Source organism: Triturus cristatus, chromosome 5_1 (assembly GCF_964204655.1).
Source record: "Triturus cristatus chromosome 5_1, aTriCri1.1, whole genome shotgun sequence".
In the NCBI taxonomy this organism is placed as follows: domain Eukaryota; kingdom Metazoa; phylum Chordata; class Amphibia; order Caudata; family Salamandridae; genus Triturus; species Triturus cristatus.
In genome coordinates, this window is record NC_140587.1 from 752,552,517 (window position 1) to 752,570,702 (window position 18,186).

General features: G+C 43.4%; 1 protein-coding gene across 5 annotated transcripts in view; it reads left to right on the forward strand.

Annotated features, from left to right (window-relative positions):
* Positions 1–18,186, forward strand: part of SS18 (SS18 subunit of BAF chromatin remodeling complex) — a 363,861-nt gene that overhangs the window by 98,519 nt on the left and 247,156 nt on the right. For 3 of the 5 annotated variants that reach the window (XM_085605729.1, XM_085605728.1, XM_085605731.1), the window contains exon 2: positions 9,813–9,889. In XM_085605729.1, coding sequence (XP_085461855.1) covers positions 9,813–9,889 — 77 coding nt within the window. Of the gene's footprint in view, positions 1–6,212; positions 6,330–9,812; positions 9,890–18,186 lie in introns of those variants that run through there. The other 2 variants (XM_085605727.1, XM_085605730.1) reach the window with 2 other exon arrangements.

Consider the following 18,186-nt stretch of genomic DNA (forward strand, 5'->3'; position numbering starts at 1 on the left):
GCCAATTGAGTTCAGCCACTAGATATGCATGCTTCCCTTCCCCTACACCCACTTTACGCCCCCCTCCCCTACTGGCATTAGTGTGGCTCTCAGTCACACCAAAGACCAAACTTTCCAGCCCAGGACAATGATTGTGAGTACCCATGATTGTGGGAGCTGATGAGGGCGCCCATTCGTGCAAAGAAATGGAGGGTAACTTATGGAATGATATCCAACCTTTCTGCGGAATAGTTGGGCTTTCTGTTTTTGTTTACTGTATGGTGCAGAAACTTGCCAGTGATAGCCAAGTTAAAGCAGCTCATGCCAAAATAATTGATTTACATGGAAACTTCTGTTGTTAGTCCTTAAGCACCTTTGATGCTGGGTGTCTTTAAATGATTGACGCAGCAGTATGTTTGACTGATAATTGTTAAGCTCTTCTAATTCATTTTTTCTAAAACCAGAGTTTTCCAGTGGAAAGAAACGCTTGATCTAATTTCATGGCTAATATGTTGAAGCTGAATCAGATGCTGAAAGCAATTGTAGTAACAACTTGTTTGTATGTCATTACTTAGTTTCCCTGTTGTGCCTTGCTTATCAAACTATTTGAATCCTATTTTATACCATAGTAATGTTGCTATGTTATGTGATATCTCTCACAAAGAATGGTTTGCAAGAAGCGGACAAAATTTAACCAAAATGGTTTTAAAATATTGCGCATATTCCCTGGCAGCTTGGCCTGCATATTGAAATTTAATGCCCTCGGCACATAAAGATAACAATGGTCAGTCTAGTCTCATGTCTTGGATCACATGGTCAAGAGTTGTTGCTCTAAGTCATGTTGTTTATTTTTTACGAAAGTAATTATATGCTCAGAGTAGCTGAACATGTAATATCAGACATACAGTAGCTGAATAGTACGTTGGTGTTGGTCTGCATTTAATAAAACATCAGATTCTTTCACAGTTCCCAAATATCATATGAACTGTAGCAACAATTAATTTTAACATAGCACTAGGAATTTACTTTACTGTAGTATGGGGTAATGTCTGTTTTTGGGAAGGATTACTTGTGAAGTAGAGGAAGAGAAACAGAGGTGTTGGGAGCTATCCATAAAAGCAGGCTACAGCGTCCCAGGCAAAAAGAGCTGGTCATACTAAGCTCCAAACTCAGTTTATCCCCTCTTTGTTTTCATTCAGGTATCTATTGTGCTGAATGGGATTGGCAGGGTGAACATTTTCAATCTCTCTACCTAGGATTCAAACTAATTCCACCATGGTCCTTTAGAATCCACATCTGACGTAGCTTTTGTTCATCCTATATTACCTTGGTTACAGCATAGTCTCTCCTCTCACTGTTGGGGTTGTCTCAGTTGTGTGCCAAGCGTACTTATCACTTTTCTCAAATAATTATCTCTGCCTCAGAGAGGCTGGCTTGTAGGTCCACTGGCTCTCTGCCTATCCACAAAGAGTATGTAGTGAGAGTGTGATGAGATTAAAGTTTGCCATTTTTATGAAAATTATCTATTTGCGTATGGATCATAAGTGGAATTAATTACTCTGTGAGCAAGTCCCGCCTAAAAAGGGGCTGATGGCCCTTGCACAAAAATCCGTAATTGAATAAAACAAAAGATCTGTATCACGTTCATTTTTCCACCCCTCCATCAACAGCTGGATGATTCCCAATTTGGGTTTCGCAAAGGGCCTTCTACTGAATCAGCCCTTATTGTGGCCACTGAGATGATCAGGGCTACAGTTGATAATGGGGGCAATGCTGCCCTCAACTTACTCTGCTTGACTGCTGCCTTCGACACGGTCAACCATGACCTGATTATCTGGTTGGAAAGCCTGAGTATAGATGGTGACCTCTAGCCTTATTCAGATCTTTTCTGATTGAGAGAGTCCAAATGGCGTCCCTGTATAAATTTACTTACAAATCATTTTCTTTACCATGTGGGGTTCCCCAGGGTTTCTTCGGTAAACGCAAACCCTCTTAAATTTTTATTTTTACACGTCTAGCGGCCCTTGTAAAATCTTCCTGGTTGTCGCTAGTATCGTACACTGATGACACCCAAATTATCATTTCCCTTTCTAGGAAAGGCCAGACCCAAACAAGATGTTCTGTAAACTGTTTGAGGTAGGTAGGCTCATGGATGGAATGATTGCCTCCGGTTGAATTCCTCAATCTAAGGTTATTTTATTTGGGAATAACATTTCTTTTTGGAATTCGTCTTGGTGGCCAGACGAATTGGGTTCACTTTCGGTGCCAGTGAAAAATCTGGGAATAATGATTGATGGCAAGCTTACTTACAAAGATCAAATAAATAAGGTCCTCTCTACTTTTTAGGTCTCGGCTAGCGAAGGCTGCTCTTGCGCAGTCTCGCTCGCGAGATTTAATGAGTTCAGTACGGAGTTCAGTACGGGGCTTGAACCCGCCCCTCTTCTCCATTGGCTGGCTTCCTAAACGGAGGCCAGCCATTGGAGGAGAGGGACGTCTGTCCGTTTAAGCCCCGTCTTTTTCGGATTCGGGGGCGTGTTTTTTCGATTCTTTCTCTCCTCTGGAATGTAAACATTCCAGCCAATGGCAAGAGGAGAGAAAGAAAAACACACCCCCCAATCCGAAAATGACTTGCTGTTTCTTCGACGCGGTTTCGTCTCCTCCCCCTGCTCTCAGATGGCAGAGAGAGGAGACTGCAAGCAGAGGCGCTGCTGAAAGCGCCTTGCCCAGGGATCTACGAGAGCGCTGCAGATCAGCGTGAGGCAAGGCACAGGGTCGTAAAGGTCGACCGGCTCTTCACTGCCTTGCTTGTGACCTTAGGCTGCTAGGAAATTGGGTGTTAAAATGTAGTCCATTTACCTCCTCTTTTGAAAGATGGACAACTGTACGCGCCTTAAAAACTTCAAAGCATGCGTTACGATAGTGATGTTACTTGGAGGACTAACGAGAACAGTAGTGCAGGGCGACCGGATGGAATGCAAGCTCACTTTCTTAATCCACCTTTGGCGAAGCATGTACACCTGGGCGGCTGTTCTAACAGGGAGGAGGTCCTTAATTAGGAAGAAACGCTTACTTTGAGGTCACTTTCTGAATCGCACCCTATAGTTTTCGAATGGTGGTTGGTGAAACTGAAACGGGGCCTTGCTCGTGACGCACTAGTCACTGCACGCCTTAAAGTGATAGGAGCCAGCAGCAAGCCACTATTCGTGTCTTCAGCGAGAGATGCTGTTTAGAAACCGAGCCGAGAGCGGGGATTGTGCGCTGCGAGGCGGTGCCGCGCTCTCACGGCGCTTTTGTGTCGGATGCAGGTGATTTAAATCCGGAGCCGGTGAGATAGAATCGGCTGCACCTTCCAGAGGCGGGGCCGGGAGCGGCGGTAATCAGTGCTGGCAGACTGAGCCCCCCCAAGCCCTCTCCCTGGTCCTTGGCAGATGAGAGAGTCCAGTCTTCCATGCACGGGGTCACAGTGGGCGCAGGGGAAACCTTGAGCGGGTGCGCTCACTCTCACCTAGCGCCTAGACATTCAGAGTGGGGAACCCCATCCCTGGGGAGCAGAATGGAACACGCAACTCCCCCCTCATCCGTATTCCTCCTTGTCCCACTCCTTGCCTCACCGTTACCCCATGATAACTCCCTAAAAGTAATACAATGCTGGTCTAGGCATTGGCTCCACAGAACCCCTGCCTGGGTCATAGAAACAAACGAGGGACTATCCCTCCTCCCACTCCGGGTTATCTCTGGCAAGACCTGGCTCCCAAATCTGGTACGTCTTTAGTTTTTATCGGTAAACATATATACTTTAAAAGTTATTCTATGTACGCATTTAAATGTTTTGGAATGCGTTGACGAGGCTGTAAAAGCTGCCCGGCTTTTGGAAAAGTGTCTGCCAGTGTTTTTTTTTTTTTTTTTAATGGTGGCGCGGCTCAGCTGGGTCAGGGCAAGTCTCTCGCAAAGTGTATGTCGATGTGCTCTGTGCCGCCCCCTAGCAGTCCGTGCCTCCATGGCCGGTGCTCATCTCTCGCCCTCTGATCCCCCAGAGTGTCCCCCCATGCTCCATCCCACCCCCCGGACCCTGCGAGCCCGCCCTGCCCCTACACTCTTTTAGCCTGGCCACCGCCGGCTTTCGCACTGCTAAGTAACTTCCGAGCGAGTGGGCGGTGCCAAGCCGGCTTTGCCCAGGCCCTCTCTGACCGGCAACTATACAGTTGACTACTTCAAAAGCTCGGCAGCCGCACAGTGAGTGAAGACAGGGGGACTCACGAGCACGGGGGTTGCGGATAATATGACAGGGCACTGGGGGCGCGGGTATAGTTTTCATAGGGTCAAGCAAATCATTTGATTTCCTTTGTGTCTTGGGCAAAAAACGTGTGACTAGGCTTGGTCCATTGTAACCCCCTAAGGCAAGGTTTGTGCAATTAAAAATACTTTTACCAACAGTTCATTACGGGTGACGTAGCATTTTTCGCCAGTGAACTCTTACAAAGAGGTTACGGTGGAACAAAATCCAGTCCGTTACCTTATCCCCAAGTCACAACCGGCACAGAATCCAGTCCAGGTTTTCCTTCGCCCACGGTTGCTTTTAGAGAGTTTTCTAGGAAGTACCCACCTCCCTGCTTGTAGGCAGAGGCAGCAGTCAGGTGCCTCTGCTTCTCTGACAGATGGCTTATTCCTCAGCTCAGTCCGAGAGGGCAGATACCAGATTGCCCCCCCCCCCCCAAGAGCCCACTGGGAGTCCCTTGCATCAGCACCCGCCCCTTCCACAACCAACACAACACCTGAAGGCGATCAAGCAAGACTGGCAGCTTGAGTGGCAGCCGCAGGGAGGGGATGGTGGCCACCGCCTAACTAGTTAACGACTGGAGGCACAAGGGAGAAGGGCGTCCAGAGAGAAGGGACAGAAACAAGCAGTAGGGAGAGAGATGGGACGGAAGACAGAAAGAGAGAGAGAGCTGGAAAGGGAAGAAGCAAGGATGGAGGCAACAGAAGAAGGGCAAAAAAAAGAGAGAAACAATGCAGGAAAGGAGTAAGGAAGTTGATTGAATATGCCCATTGCTGTCAAGTGTCCCTTGTAACATGTGATGCTGTTCGATGGCAGTTAGAAGTAGGCAGCATTGTATATTTTTTTTCCTTGTGAAATAAATGTCAGTTTCTTAGTCGAATTATGCTGGACGGACTTCTATGTGAAAATTGTATGTGGGCTATGTACTTGCACACAAAAGTAAAGTGAGACACCTGTTCAGTCTATTTTCCTGAGGATATCCAGTGTCACCAGTTGCTACTACAAACAAGCATTTACACAAGTTTAAGCTATTGGCATTGTAAATGACAAAGCCTTTTATTTATGTTTTAAAAACAAAAATTAAAAAGGCATTGTAATTTGCAATGTCAATAGCTCAAACTCGCGTAAATGTAAGACCTATTGCATTGCAAATGCTTGTCTATAATTCTCTCTCTCTTCTTTTGATAAAGGTATGCTGAGGAAAAATAAGGTTTTCTCCTAAAAAATGAGTGTCGGGGAGTGCCACCTGCAACCCCCGGTTCACATTTACCGGTGTGTGTTGTGTCAGTGTTATGCCGTTATGTGTGCTGCGAAATGCACGCATGCGTTGCGGTTGTGTTAACTATTGTGTTATGATCATTTTGGATATAGAAATGCGTTTAAGCGTTGAGCGCGGTTCCTTATGCCAACTAAGGTGCACTCATATGCAGAAATGTGTGTTTGTTGAAGTTTGTCTGCGTTTCTTGTGCGTGCTTGTGAGGCTGTAAGAAAATAAAACTTTATTAAAGATAATAAAAACCCTAATGTGTATCCGTGCTTTGTGGCAAATGGCTATACCGGTTGTGTTTGTGTATTTAGAGCAGACGATTGTCACGCCATCAGAAACACCTTTTAATAACTGTGTGTGTGTGTAGGTGGCTCTGTGGGTGGCTCTATTTGTGTTTGAGTGGCTCTGTGTGTGTGGGTGGCTTTGTGTGTGTGGCTGTGTGTGGGTGCAAATGCAATAGGTCTCGCATTTGAGAGTGATTAAGCTATTGACATTGTAAATAATAATGCAGTTTCTTTATGTTTTAAAAAAAAAAAATGTCATGAGCAATGCCAATAGCTCTAACTTTAACAATGCCGAGACCATTGCATTGTAAATGCTTGTTCTTCCTGCGATCAGAAAAATAGCTTGGTTTCTACCTCTAAATTTGCTGAAAACGGTTGTTCTGGTCATTGTAATTTCCAGGTTCGATTTGGATTTTATTTAAATCTGCTAAAAGCTCCCATGAAAAAACATCAGATTCTTCAGAATTCAGCGGCCCGGATGCTGATGAAAATACAGAGATTCAATTCTGCCTCCCTAGCCTTGGTGAGTCTACACTGGCTCCCTGTTCACTTGAGGATAATGTTTAAAGCCCTTAGTAAACTTACAAAGCGCTTCAGGGAGTAGGTCCTGCTTTTCAAAGAATCGAACTTAAAAGATATGTCCCCGATAAGACTCTTGGGCACAGTGCAGCTAGGAATCTGGTGGTGCCATCCTACAAACTCTCATCCTAGGGTTTGCACCGCTCAGAACAGAAACGTGCTTCTACTGGAAATAAAATTTTCTTTTGCAAGCATTTAAAAACCTGGCTTTTCACAAAAAATAATTGTGGGTATTTTTTCGTGCTCTACAGAATCGAATTGAACACTATTTATTCTAATCTTCAATATATGACCTGAAGTCTTCAACAGTAGGATGAGTGTAGCTGGAGGATAGCTGGACTAGATCCTCGTATTGAGTTTTTGTGACATGAAGGGCTACTCTGCTTAGTGCTTCTCTGTGTGCTTCTATGAGATGGAGGTGGGTAATGCTTAACCTCTCTCTGGCTCCTGTCACTTACTGTGCCTGAGACAACTGGGGGGTGGCACTGCTTTATACTGATACACCCGTCACCTCATTTACTGCAGAGTGGTGCAGGCTGTATGCATATTGAGTCATTGGATAGTTGGCTATAAAATAGGAAGGCATAATTGTACCAGGAATGTCATACCAAACTGCTTTTAATCGCCATGTACTTCTGCACAACAGATGCGTTCAGTTAACCTGTTTGGGGTGTACCTGGCTTGCTTTGTTTGGTAGATTGCTGTTCAGATATACCCGGAATCTTGCAATATGTTAAAGAATATAGGTGAGGTACTTATTTTGTGCTTCCGCTAATGTTTCAGAGTGCATTCATTAAAAAACAAACAAAAAACTTTACCTAAAAGAGTTAAAGAACTAAAAAAAAAACCAAGCATTTGCAATGCAATATGTCTCACATTACTGTTAGTTTGAGATATTGGCATTGCAAATAATAAGGCAATGCCAATCGCTCATAGTTTCAGTAATGTGAGACCCAGTGCATTGCAAATGCTTGCGTAGTGAGCAAGGTACCAGCACTGTATGTCTCTGTGCAGTAACACAAGCTGCTCCTAGAGGTCCCTAGTGAGCAAGGCACCAGCACTGCATGTCTCGGTGCAGACTGCAAGCTGCTCCTAGAGGTCCTTAGTGAGCAAGACACCAGCACTGCATGCCTAGGGGCAATACTGCAAACTGCTCCTAGAGGTCCCTAGTAAGCAAGTCACCAGCACTGCATGTGTACAAAGTCGGAGTTATTGGCATTGTAAATGGCAATGTTTTCACCTAGGCATGTTGCAGGGATCAGTACCATATGTGGCCAAAAGGGGACCTCTTTTGATCACATATGGTACTACACCCTGCCGAAGACAGTAAAACCACCCTACCCATAATTTATTTCATGCAAGACAGTACTACATCCAAAAAGCTATGTCCATATATAGAATTAGTAGCTTTGAAATGTGACAAAATAATGATTACATTCATTTCGGATTAGGTTGTACTCTGTGTAGAGCTGATGAAGGGAAATTTATAGACTGTTAATATTAATGCGAGATGTTCTAGTAAGTGAAGTAACGAATGCCAGTCTAGCTTAGGACCTGCCTGAAGCCTTTTAAGAAAATAGTGCCTTTAGGCTGTAATTAAATCCTAGGGAGTCACAATACAAGTAACGGGGGATGTCCTCATGGGAGGTTGCAAGAAGAGACGAGGCTGTACTAAAGGAGGACTACTAAGCCTACTGACCAATGAAAAAACACTATCTACAAAGGAGAGAGACAGGAGCCAATTAAAAATATGGGTGGAAAGTGGGCGGAGCTTTATACCCATATCCTGAATACAGCATGTCTGGAAAAGACAGCGCGTCCTAGGCGAGGCCAAAAAATGATTATCCTCCTTACTTATGGTCTAAGCCTCCAGTATGAAACTAGAAGAAATAAAAACATAGCGCTATGCCAAACAAAGGCTTAATTATTATTTTTTTTTTAACCTCCCAACTAAAAATAGCTTTCTACGTGCCCTGTATAGCTATTTTACTTTCAACCAATCACACCTTCGGGGAAATTGTAGAATTGAGATCCGGTAGATCAGTTGTAAGAAGCATTATATGTGAGTTGCTATACATTTTGACAGAGTTTTGGTGTTATTTTAAATTGACACATTTTTAAAAGGATCCTGACTGACGTTACGGAAGGGGTTCTTAATCTTATTTCAATTACAATTTTTGACTGCAATCATTCCAGTATAACCTGTTTCAATAATTCTTTCTTCTCTGGGCTCTGAAAAGAGGCAAGAGTGAGTTGTGAAATAGGAATAAGAGAAATTGGTGAAGGTAAACTTCAGCCTTGTAGAACAAAACTGCAGCAAGAGTTATACTTATTATTCCTCTGGATGTTTTTAGAGACAAATGAAACATTCTGGTGGGATAATTGTGGAAAACGTAGACACTAATGAAGCAAAATGTATTTTAACTAAACAATAATTTGTTGTGAAAGCATTACATCAGCCGCAGAAAAAATATTATTAGACAGGAAATCGATTCATTTGAAACACAAAATGTTAAAAGAAAAAATTATGATGAGAGCAATGCATTTTGTAATGCGTGTGTTTTTTCTTCTTTCCTCCGCTAGTAAAACAAGGCTTAGGTCAAATTATGAATTGTTTTCTGTCTGAGTGGTAACATTTACCAGCTTTTAATCAAAACAGAATATGCCTAAAGAGCATTTTGTACACGATATCAGTAAGGAAGGTAAGTGAAACAAAGAGGTTAATTTCAGAGTTACGTGCAGAAGCATCTACATTATTTTACAAAAAAAGACAGTAATCCTTTCTATGTTAACTGAAACAGTTTAGAGTTCAAGCAGTCTTTCTTCTAAAAGACGAGGTTAAGCCTAGGCCGACCTTTAAAGCATTTTTCTCACGTCATTGCACTTTTTATTCAAATCATTTGGTAGCAAGCTATTTAAAGCATATTTAAGATCTACATTAACAAGTATGTCTATGTACTGTGTTTTTCTTTAAATATTGTGTAATTTTAAAATGCGTTTTTCAGGTTTCTATCTATGACGAGCTATCATTCATTCTCTTAAATTAATTTTTTAATGCAAATTTTTTACTTTTAGATACCTTTCCTATAAAATCTTTCATACCTTCATGTATAGTTTGGAACCATACAAACATATATTTTGGTATTTATCATTTAGCTTCCCAATGCGGCAGCACTTTTATACTTCTGCTCCCTTCACCTAAAACTAGGAGCTAGTTGGCAAGATAAGTCCTTGGGATAATGACTAATCTTAACCATCCAAGGCCATGGTCCTTAACAGGAAGAAACTCTGCTGGAAGAAAGAATGAGTTCATTCCAGATAGTGAGTGTTGGTGTTGTGGTTGAAAGTTGGGTCATATTACTCATTTTTGGTGTTCATATTGTTGTTCATTAAATGTTTATAACATGCTGCTTTTATTCTTGTCTAGATGCTGGATGAAAATAACCATCTTATACAATGTATAATGGATTATCAGAACAAAGGAAAGACCTCTGAATGTTCTCAGTAAGTTAAGTCAGAATCGGCAGTTTATAGATTCAGTTAATAATACTGTGTGCAACAGACTTTAGGATGGACCTAGTTATGTCCGTAATCTATCATGTTTGCGAGGTGGTACAGAATTACTTAAAATGCTAAGAAAAGAAGCATTGGCAATGCCAATAGGTCTCGTCTTTTTAACCATGTGTTACAGCTCATGTACAAAAGGATTATTATAATTAATTATATCATGTGACTGTCCTTAGCCAGTTAGGACCCCATTTTGCCTAAACTTTGCACAAGTTACAAAATTCAGAGTATAGATCCTCACACATACCTCTGTCCAAGTCTTTCACATCTGACATCCTTTTGCAGGCTATTGAACACCATTTTACTAACTTTCCAATCCCCCTCCACACAGTCATCACTATCATAATGGCTTTGCAACTTGTGCCACACTAGAGCTACTGGCGGTTGATTCTGTTAACAAATCTGGTGCCGTGCCACAATTGGCTTGCCATTCCAGACTTCCTTTTCTCTCAGCTCATCTCCACATGTGCATAAAATGTAGTTGACCAAGGGCTGTCTAGTGAAAGAGATTGGGGGGGGGGGGGAGAATATCCCTGGTTTGATAATGCCAGGAAGCCATCTATCTGAGGCTAATTACGTGGGTAAGTGTGATCTGTATCAGCATGAGCATCACCTTTCTTTTTTGCCTGCACCTTTGTCATTGGGAGGCTGAGGGCCCCGAACACCACACCCATGGTCAACAGAGAAAATCAAGGTCTTTTTTTGGGCAGGGCCTGTGGTACTAATTTAACTCTATTCATCACAACATCCTTGCTGTTAAGCAAAATGGTGGCAGAATGCACATGAAATAGCTGTTCTTGTGACATGAACTTCATGTTGTCTGTGCAGACATAATTTCGACCACCTATGCTCACAAGTAAAGGGTGAACTCACAAACCACATCTTTCCAGATGGGAGACCAAGTAGACTCTAGGAGCAGTCTCTACGGGTTCTCTTTCTGTCACAGCTTTAACATAGCTCGCCATTATTGGAATAGGCACCACTGTGGAAATCAGACAGGTTTAAGATGCTTTAAGTCAAACATAGGTATGCTCTTCTGGTCTCCTTGTCCTGGCTGGGCATGGGTGGACAGAGGGGAGGATTTGTGGCCTCTGTTTCTAGCTCATTTGTTTTTAACTTGCAGTCTCTATTTGCCTTAGTTATGGAGGCTTCTTGTCTAGGATTCTCGTCAGGCTCCTCCCTATTCGGAGTTAGTATACTCTTTGGTGTCCCTGTCAGTGATATCTGAAGGATCAAAGTGCTTCAGTTTTATTCATCCTCTTTTGTTCCATGCAGGCAACTCTTGCTACTCAGGAAGACATTTAAGTAGCTTGTAAAACAGATCTAAAAAGTGACATACTTCAAAAGGAGAAACTGGCTTCTATAATCGATGACCAATAGTAGTTTCGTCTGTCAAGATTCAATGTCTTTGGTTCCTTCATTGTGTTGGTTTTATGTATATAGCTGGTATATATGAATGATGTCTGGGGCCAGTGGGGGCCCTGTGAGTTTGCATAACCTTCAGCTGTCACTTGACTTCTTTGTGGACAATTGACTGTCTTCAATGGCTCTGAAATACTCTGTCTAGAAAGAAACCCATCCTCTTTTAGATCTCAAAAAGTCAAAATTCAAGACCATCATTTCAGAATGATCTCTGTAAGCACCACCCAACCTGAGAGTCAATAGTTTTACAATTATTATACTAGCTCCAACGTCTCTAAAAATGGGAAAATCCATTAAACATTTCTATGCTAAAAGAAAATGGGCAGATCCTCATCCCAGACCTTTCTTTAAGAATTGTTTGGAATCAGGAAAGTTTAGCGCCTATTCTTTAGACATACAAGCAGGCTGACAGATATTCCTGTCTAAATTCACCTTCAACGGGATTTGTTGGAAGTCTATTGAATGAACAACATAACCAAGGTCCCCATACACAGTAAATGACCAGTCTGGGTCTACAACAATGTAATTGTTACCGTCGGGCTATTAACAAATATCTTGGCTATTTTGAAGAACTTGTCAACGGTTTGGTTACATATAAATTCAATAGACCTCCTAATCGACAAACGGTTAACATAGACCCTGCGCCGCTCCTACAAACACAAGCAACTTATAATATCTGCGGACAAACCAATTCACATTTTGTAGCGATGTCTAATTCAGTGAAAATTCACTGGTGCACAGTCATTCAGGCATCATCTCAAATAACCACAAGACTTCCACCAAGTCCTCAAACCCTCTAAACTTGTCAAATGCAGATAGCTGTCCTACAAGCGCTTTTAATTCCAGACAGACCTTTTCATCTGAAATGCCATCCCACCTACACAATGCCACTGAACTCCATCTCTATCCCAACCATATACTCAAACAACCCAAATATAAAGTCTTATAGTCTCAAAACGAACTCGCCCCATCACCCTCCTACCCAAACTGGACCTATGTCCTCTGACAAAAGCGCTAGATAAACCGGTCAAACCTTATGAACCTCGCTCCAACACACATAGTAGCACCCCTGCAATTCTTCCTGTACCACACTTATTGAACTTGCACAAACAGCAGGCCTTAAGGCCTTCTATCAAAACAACACAGCTCTGTCCAATCATTATCCTTAGCAGAACAGAGGCATATAAGTGGGCCCAATCAGGATATCTGACTAGGGTTTGTAAGTACCCACCCATGTTTGCAAAACATACTATTGACATTTGCAACTTTATTGCTAACAAACATTGTCATATACTAAGGTATCCTGAAACATGGTCTGATGATGGATAGTAATGTTTAATAACCTCATCCCTTTGGGCTTTAAAATGATTTACTAACAAGCATTAGCATAGCCAATAGGTCTCGCCTTTGGGACCTTATAGGTCTTTAGCCATGCAACGGTTGATGTTGTTGCACCAAGGATTTTGTGCTGCATAACTAAATACTTATAAAGTCCCAAAAGCGAGACCTATTGGCTATGCCAATGCTTGTTCCTTTTCTCCCCCTGCTCATTTTACCTCCCGCCTCCTGCCCCGCCACCCAGTAGATCACCTTAAGGTGGCCTGGTTCTCCATAGCGCTCTTTTATGTATCTTGCAGATTCAGAAATCATGGTGGTTAAGACCTGTCCAAGCAAATCTCCCTTTCACAAATTATGAAGCCGAAATATGCAGTCTGTAACCCCCATTTAACTGAAGTTCAGAAATATTAAACTGACAGAATATTAGACAGGATGTGCAGGATGGTGTTTAGGCCATAGATACTCCTCCTAGAGGACATATTCAGGTGTGTAGAAGTTGTACCATACCAAGCCTCCAGTCTAGCAGTCTAGTCAATCTACAGATGTCAGACATTAAAACTGAGAGTACAGATTTACGGTTGCCGTCTTTAAGGTCTGTTAGTCACTGTTCTTTCATTTCCACTTCACCCTTCTACCAGATCCTCCACCCTTGGAAAACTATCCTTTTTAGTTCTACCTTTTAAATCCGTGCTTAGATGCAGCAAATGCTTTCACAGCAGCCACCTAGCGTCTTTGCCAATGTTGCTTTCGGTTGCACCAGCATGGTTTGGGGTCATTGAAGCACCGGGGGCTGCAGGATTATTCCCTTGTGAAATGTACCCAATTTCATACATTTTAAGAATGAACCGTGCTGTTACTTTAATTGCCAAAGATCTGTAGCTGTCTCATCTGCACCCCCCTCCCCGCCCCTACTACTCACGAAGTGCCTCTCAGCTCCCTGCCACTTCTGTTAACTAGTGGTTGGTCATGATCTTTGAAAGTGAGTGGTGTACAACATGCCCCGAATTCCAGTGAGCAAAGTGAGTGAGTGACAATTCTTCTAGGAGAGGCTCTTGACATACTCCAGTCCATTCACGGTGTGCCACTAAAACCCGCTTCTCCCTCAGAAGCTGACTCTATGTTTTTTCAAACCTTTGCAATCGTTCCATCCCATGTAGGGAATTAGCTTCAATAGGCCATAGTTTTGCTGTAGATGCCTCCCTGTATACTCTGGCAATGCCCCGTAAGTAAAATGTGGCCTGTGGCGGGTTGTTGGGTAGGGTGATGCGGAGACAGAAGCACAAGCAGACAATTGTCTGATGCTCAGTTTGAGATTCTGTGCCAGGGGGCAAGACAAGCACTGGAGAGCCCGGGAAGAGCAGTCGTAGACTTTATGGCAAAGTCAGGTCCGCTTCCAGGACTTTAGGACCTGATCGCTTAACCTGCGACAGAAAACACATACACTGGACAGGTCGAACCCACCACATTGCAACAAGATAGGCAAGGGTGAGAGTGGGGGCCTCAATCAAAAACAAACCTAGAGAAGGGGGCCAGTACTTTCTTGACCCCAAAGGTTAACACTGCAGAGTGTTGGCCGTCTATAGCATTAATTCCCAAGTTTCACTGAGCATCTGCACTATTAGGATGCAAGCTAAAGACTGCAACGAGACACAAGGTAAGTCCCAAGAGAAGGCACAGAGCATCAGTAGTTGTGGACAAATGGATACTGAGGGCGTGGTTTATCCAACGTGGGAGGAGCTACTCCAAAATGAAGTCAGAGATTAGAAAACGGAGTTGTCTAAAAAGTGACGTGCTGCAAGGGGGAGCAGAGCCTTAAGTATTTATTAACAAGCCCAGGAATAAAAACACCAGAGATCATGGGAGCACGTCCAATTGTTGTAGCATGAGCCAGTCTCGGTCAGAGGGTAGTTGTCAAGTGGGCTGCTGTAAAGCAGAACAATCCGAGGAAACAAAATGTGTGTCTCCCCCTGATCGGAGTAGAATGATGAAATAAACTGGATAGGAGTTGCAGGTTATTAGGGGGGATCTTATACACTCGACCATGGCAGCTTCTCGAATATCCAGCAAAGTTGAAAGTGGTGAAGGGTGACACAACTTTAGTCTTCACTGAGGCGTGTGCTGTCTGAGACGTTAGAGCCTAAAAGTTGGAAATGTAAACCTTTGATCTTGGGGCAAATGCCATATGACTGACTTTACTGCTCTGGAAACATGCATGTGATATTCTCTCACTCTAGTTTGGTTGACAGTGCAGGAGGTGAGATCTCTGGAAGATGTCAGTGTGGTAGTGTCTGGAACTTGAAGCAATGCCCTCCTCTTTATCATAAATAACCCAGTGTCTGTTATAGGACTACAATGATGCAGAAACAATGTACATTGTAGCAGAAGCCTCTCCAACTTGAGGACTTACTGCTTTTCAGCTTGTGCTTGTGTTGTATTGCTGAGACTTCTTGGACATTCAACTTTTCAACAGCAAAAACTCTGGAAACCGTCTCATTTTGTTGACTGGGATCAGCTCACTCCGAAAGATTTCTTGTTTTCTACAGGCTGCCTATGCCTTCAAGGTGGACATGCTGGATCACGAATACTTTGAATCAAATTAACTCGCTGACTCAGCGAGACCTAAAAAGGGTGGGGGGGGGGGGGGGGGAGTGAGGTAGGGTTGCTTTTACTTATTATAACTCTCTTGTATGCATAGAAAATCCCACCCCAGCCTTCTCCCTATTGGAGTGGATGGTTGCAAAATGCAGCAGAGAAAACCTGAGGATGTCTGCTTACATCCCACGTGTTCCATAGCCGCTTTCTCAAACACCTGTTTTTTGGTTTTACTGAAAGCCAATGACTTCAGAGAATCTATATCTGTGACATAGTAATAGTATGTTTTTCCGTCCAGACAATAAAGAAAATAGCACAATTGGAGATTGCTGATGCAAAGAAATATTCACCCGTGCTGCACAAGCAAAGCCAGGCGGCCCTTGTCAAGTTGGTTGTTAGTTCCCAGATTCCATCCTTTAAAGGGCAAAGTGCAGGGGCGGCTGGTGCATAGGGGCGAATGGGGCGTTGGCCCACCAGCCTCCGGACGGACGAGGATCGGGGTCGGAGGGAGGAAGACAAGACACTAAGACAGACAGCTTGAAACAGTGTTAGCACTGCAGTGCAGCCCAGTCTTGTTGTACAAACACACACACACCCTGCGCATGACGTGTGGTGGACGTTCGTTCGATTTCAATAACGCCCAAGTCACGCATGTGCAGAGTGTGTCTGTGAGGCAGTGGTGAGGGCAAGCAGGCGCTGCCTGAAGCAGCTGGTTTTCCAGGACTTCGGTCGGATTTTCGGCTCGCCCTGATCTGACGTAGTCACGTAGCACAGCTCAGAACATTATTCTAGTTCCAAGATCCCGCCTCCTCCCCTGACTGGATGACTTTGATACAGAGTCACCTGACAAGAGGCGGGATTTCAGGTACTGCTTCCTGCGCTGAGTTCCATTTCCCTCCTTCCTTGAACCAGCTTCCTTCAACCGGTCCGAGACTGAAAAACAGTGAGTGAGTACTACTTGCAAAGAATGGCGTGGTCCGGCTGTGAGGGACGTTTTAAAAAAAAGTATATATCATTCCCCCCCCAATCCCCCCCCCCCCTGCGCGACCCGCGACTGGTTATAGCAGCACTTTTCACTGTTTTGTCTCATCGGTGCCCCCTTTCGTTTCCATGGTACTTGCGGGACAACTCATTCCTCAATCATGAATCTTTGTACCATGTTGTTAATGTATTGTAAAACATATATTAGTAAATTTCTCTGTATTTGCTTTGAAAAGGTCCATAGGACGAAGCGCGTGTTAGCCCCCGGCTGTTGTCGCACACTAGAGACGACCCTGGGTGCTGACTGGCCGCGCACACATCAGTAATGATGGAAATGGAAAACATAAAAGAACACCCAAAAATAAAGCACACCGAAAAATCTACGTACTTGGTACATTTTATTAATGATCGGTTACTTAAAATCATTTCATGGTAAAATCATTATTTTTAAAATAAAGATTGCCATAACGCTAAAATAGAAATCGCCTTCGCGCACATTGGTTATTCCTTAAAAAGCTGTGAAGAGCCTCTCCGCTTATTCTAGGCTTCCTTTCTGCCGACGACAGACAATTTACAAAACTATTGTTCAAAAGTGGGTCCTTTGGATTAAAGCAACTAATAACTGCCTGGCGACAACATTTTATACGGCTTATGTTGAAAAATCGACACGAACCGACGGTCTCTGACTTCCTTTGAACTTCTTCAAGGGTTCTTTGTGTGCTCTGTTATAATTAGATATACTCCTTACAAAGATAAGAAAAATGTTTGGGCTTTTTGTAAATGTTGAGAGCCTTTTTGTTATAACTGCTGCTTTGAGAACAGTGTCTGCAGGATAGATACATTTGCATGAATAATAAAATGCATTTTTCAGGACAAAGAAGGAATCATTCTTTCCACTTTGTTTAAAGCGCATTGAAATGTGAAGATATTTTCATACCGCAGACGAAGGCCTTTTCCCCGGACAAACCAAGTAGGTACATTATGCATAATGCAGCAAAGGATGGCGGCATCTGGTAAAATAACCGCAAATCCATAATTTCATAGGGCTACGCAGCAGATGCAAAACCATACTATTCCATTAGATCTGCACGTATTGTATCAGAATATAACTTTCTTAGATTCTGGTGAAAATAAATAGGTTAAATCAGTGGGACACGTACTAGCCATTCTGAGAAGCTCACCCTAAAATAAATAGAACCTCAATAGGCCCTTTTATGTCGTGGCTGCAGTGGAAAATCCCGAGCACAGATGCAGGCTTCAAAATACGTGCTGCACTTGTTCTATGAAGTAAGGTGCAATCCGTAAAAGGTACTTTATATCTGTTTTTTCTTAATACACGGCTTGTCTAAAGGTCTCTGCTTCGAGGCGCTCGAGTTTGTCAGATATTAAATTTGTCCATGTTTTCAGAGCAAAGCGGCATTCTGTGGGGTCAGACCAAGATGTAAATGCGTAGAAGGTGCATACACGGGGAGCTGTGGAAGTAAGGATGGGGGCATACTGTTGCGACCTCACCCCGCCCCTTTATGTAAGGGGTACTTCAGAGGCCTCAGGTGCGTGCTGTCTAAGGGAAGGGATCTGTCACTGAGCCCTAGCTGGGGTCTGCCCACAGCAAAACGGGGTACTCGCCGGCACAAGGATATCTGTAAATAAAATCAGAAATACATGGGGGTGCTTGCGCACTGTTTACCCTGAGGATTTCCAGGGCAGCCGCGCATATTCCCCTGCCTAATCATGAGGCATTTTATACTGTGTGTTAGGTGCGACTGCAGAAAGTACATTCTGCTTTTTTGTTTACATTTTGGAAAGCATTGCTTCGGATTTTTATGACTGCATTAGCTGAATAATGAAGTGTGTCATTATCACTGCAAGCAAGAACCGGTAGCTCTGTGCTGTGATGAGGT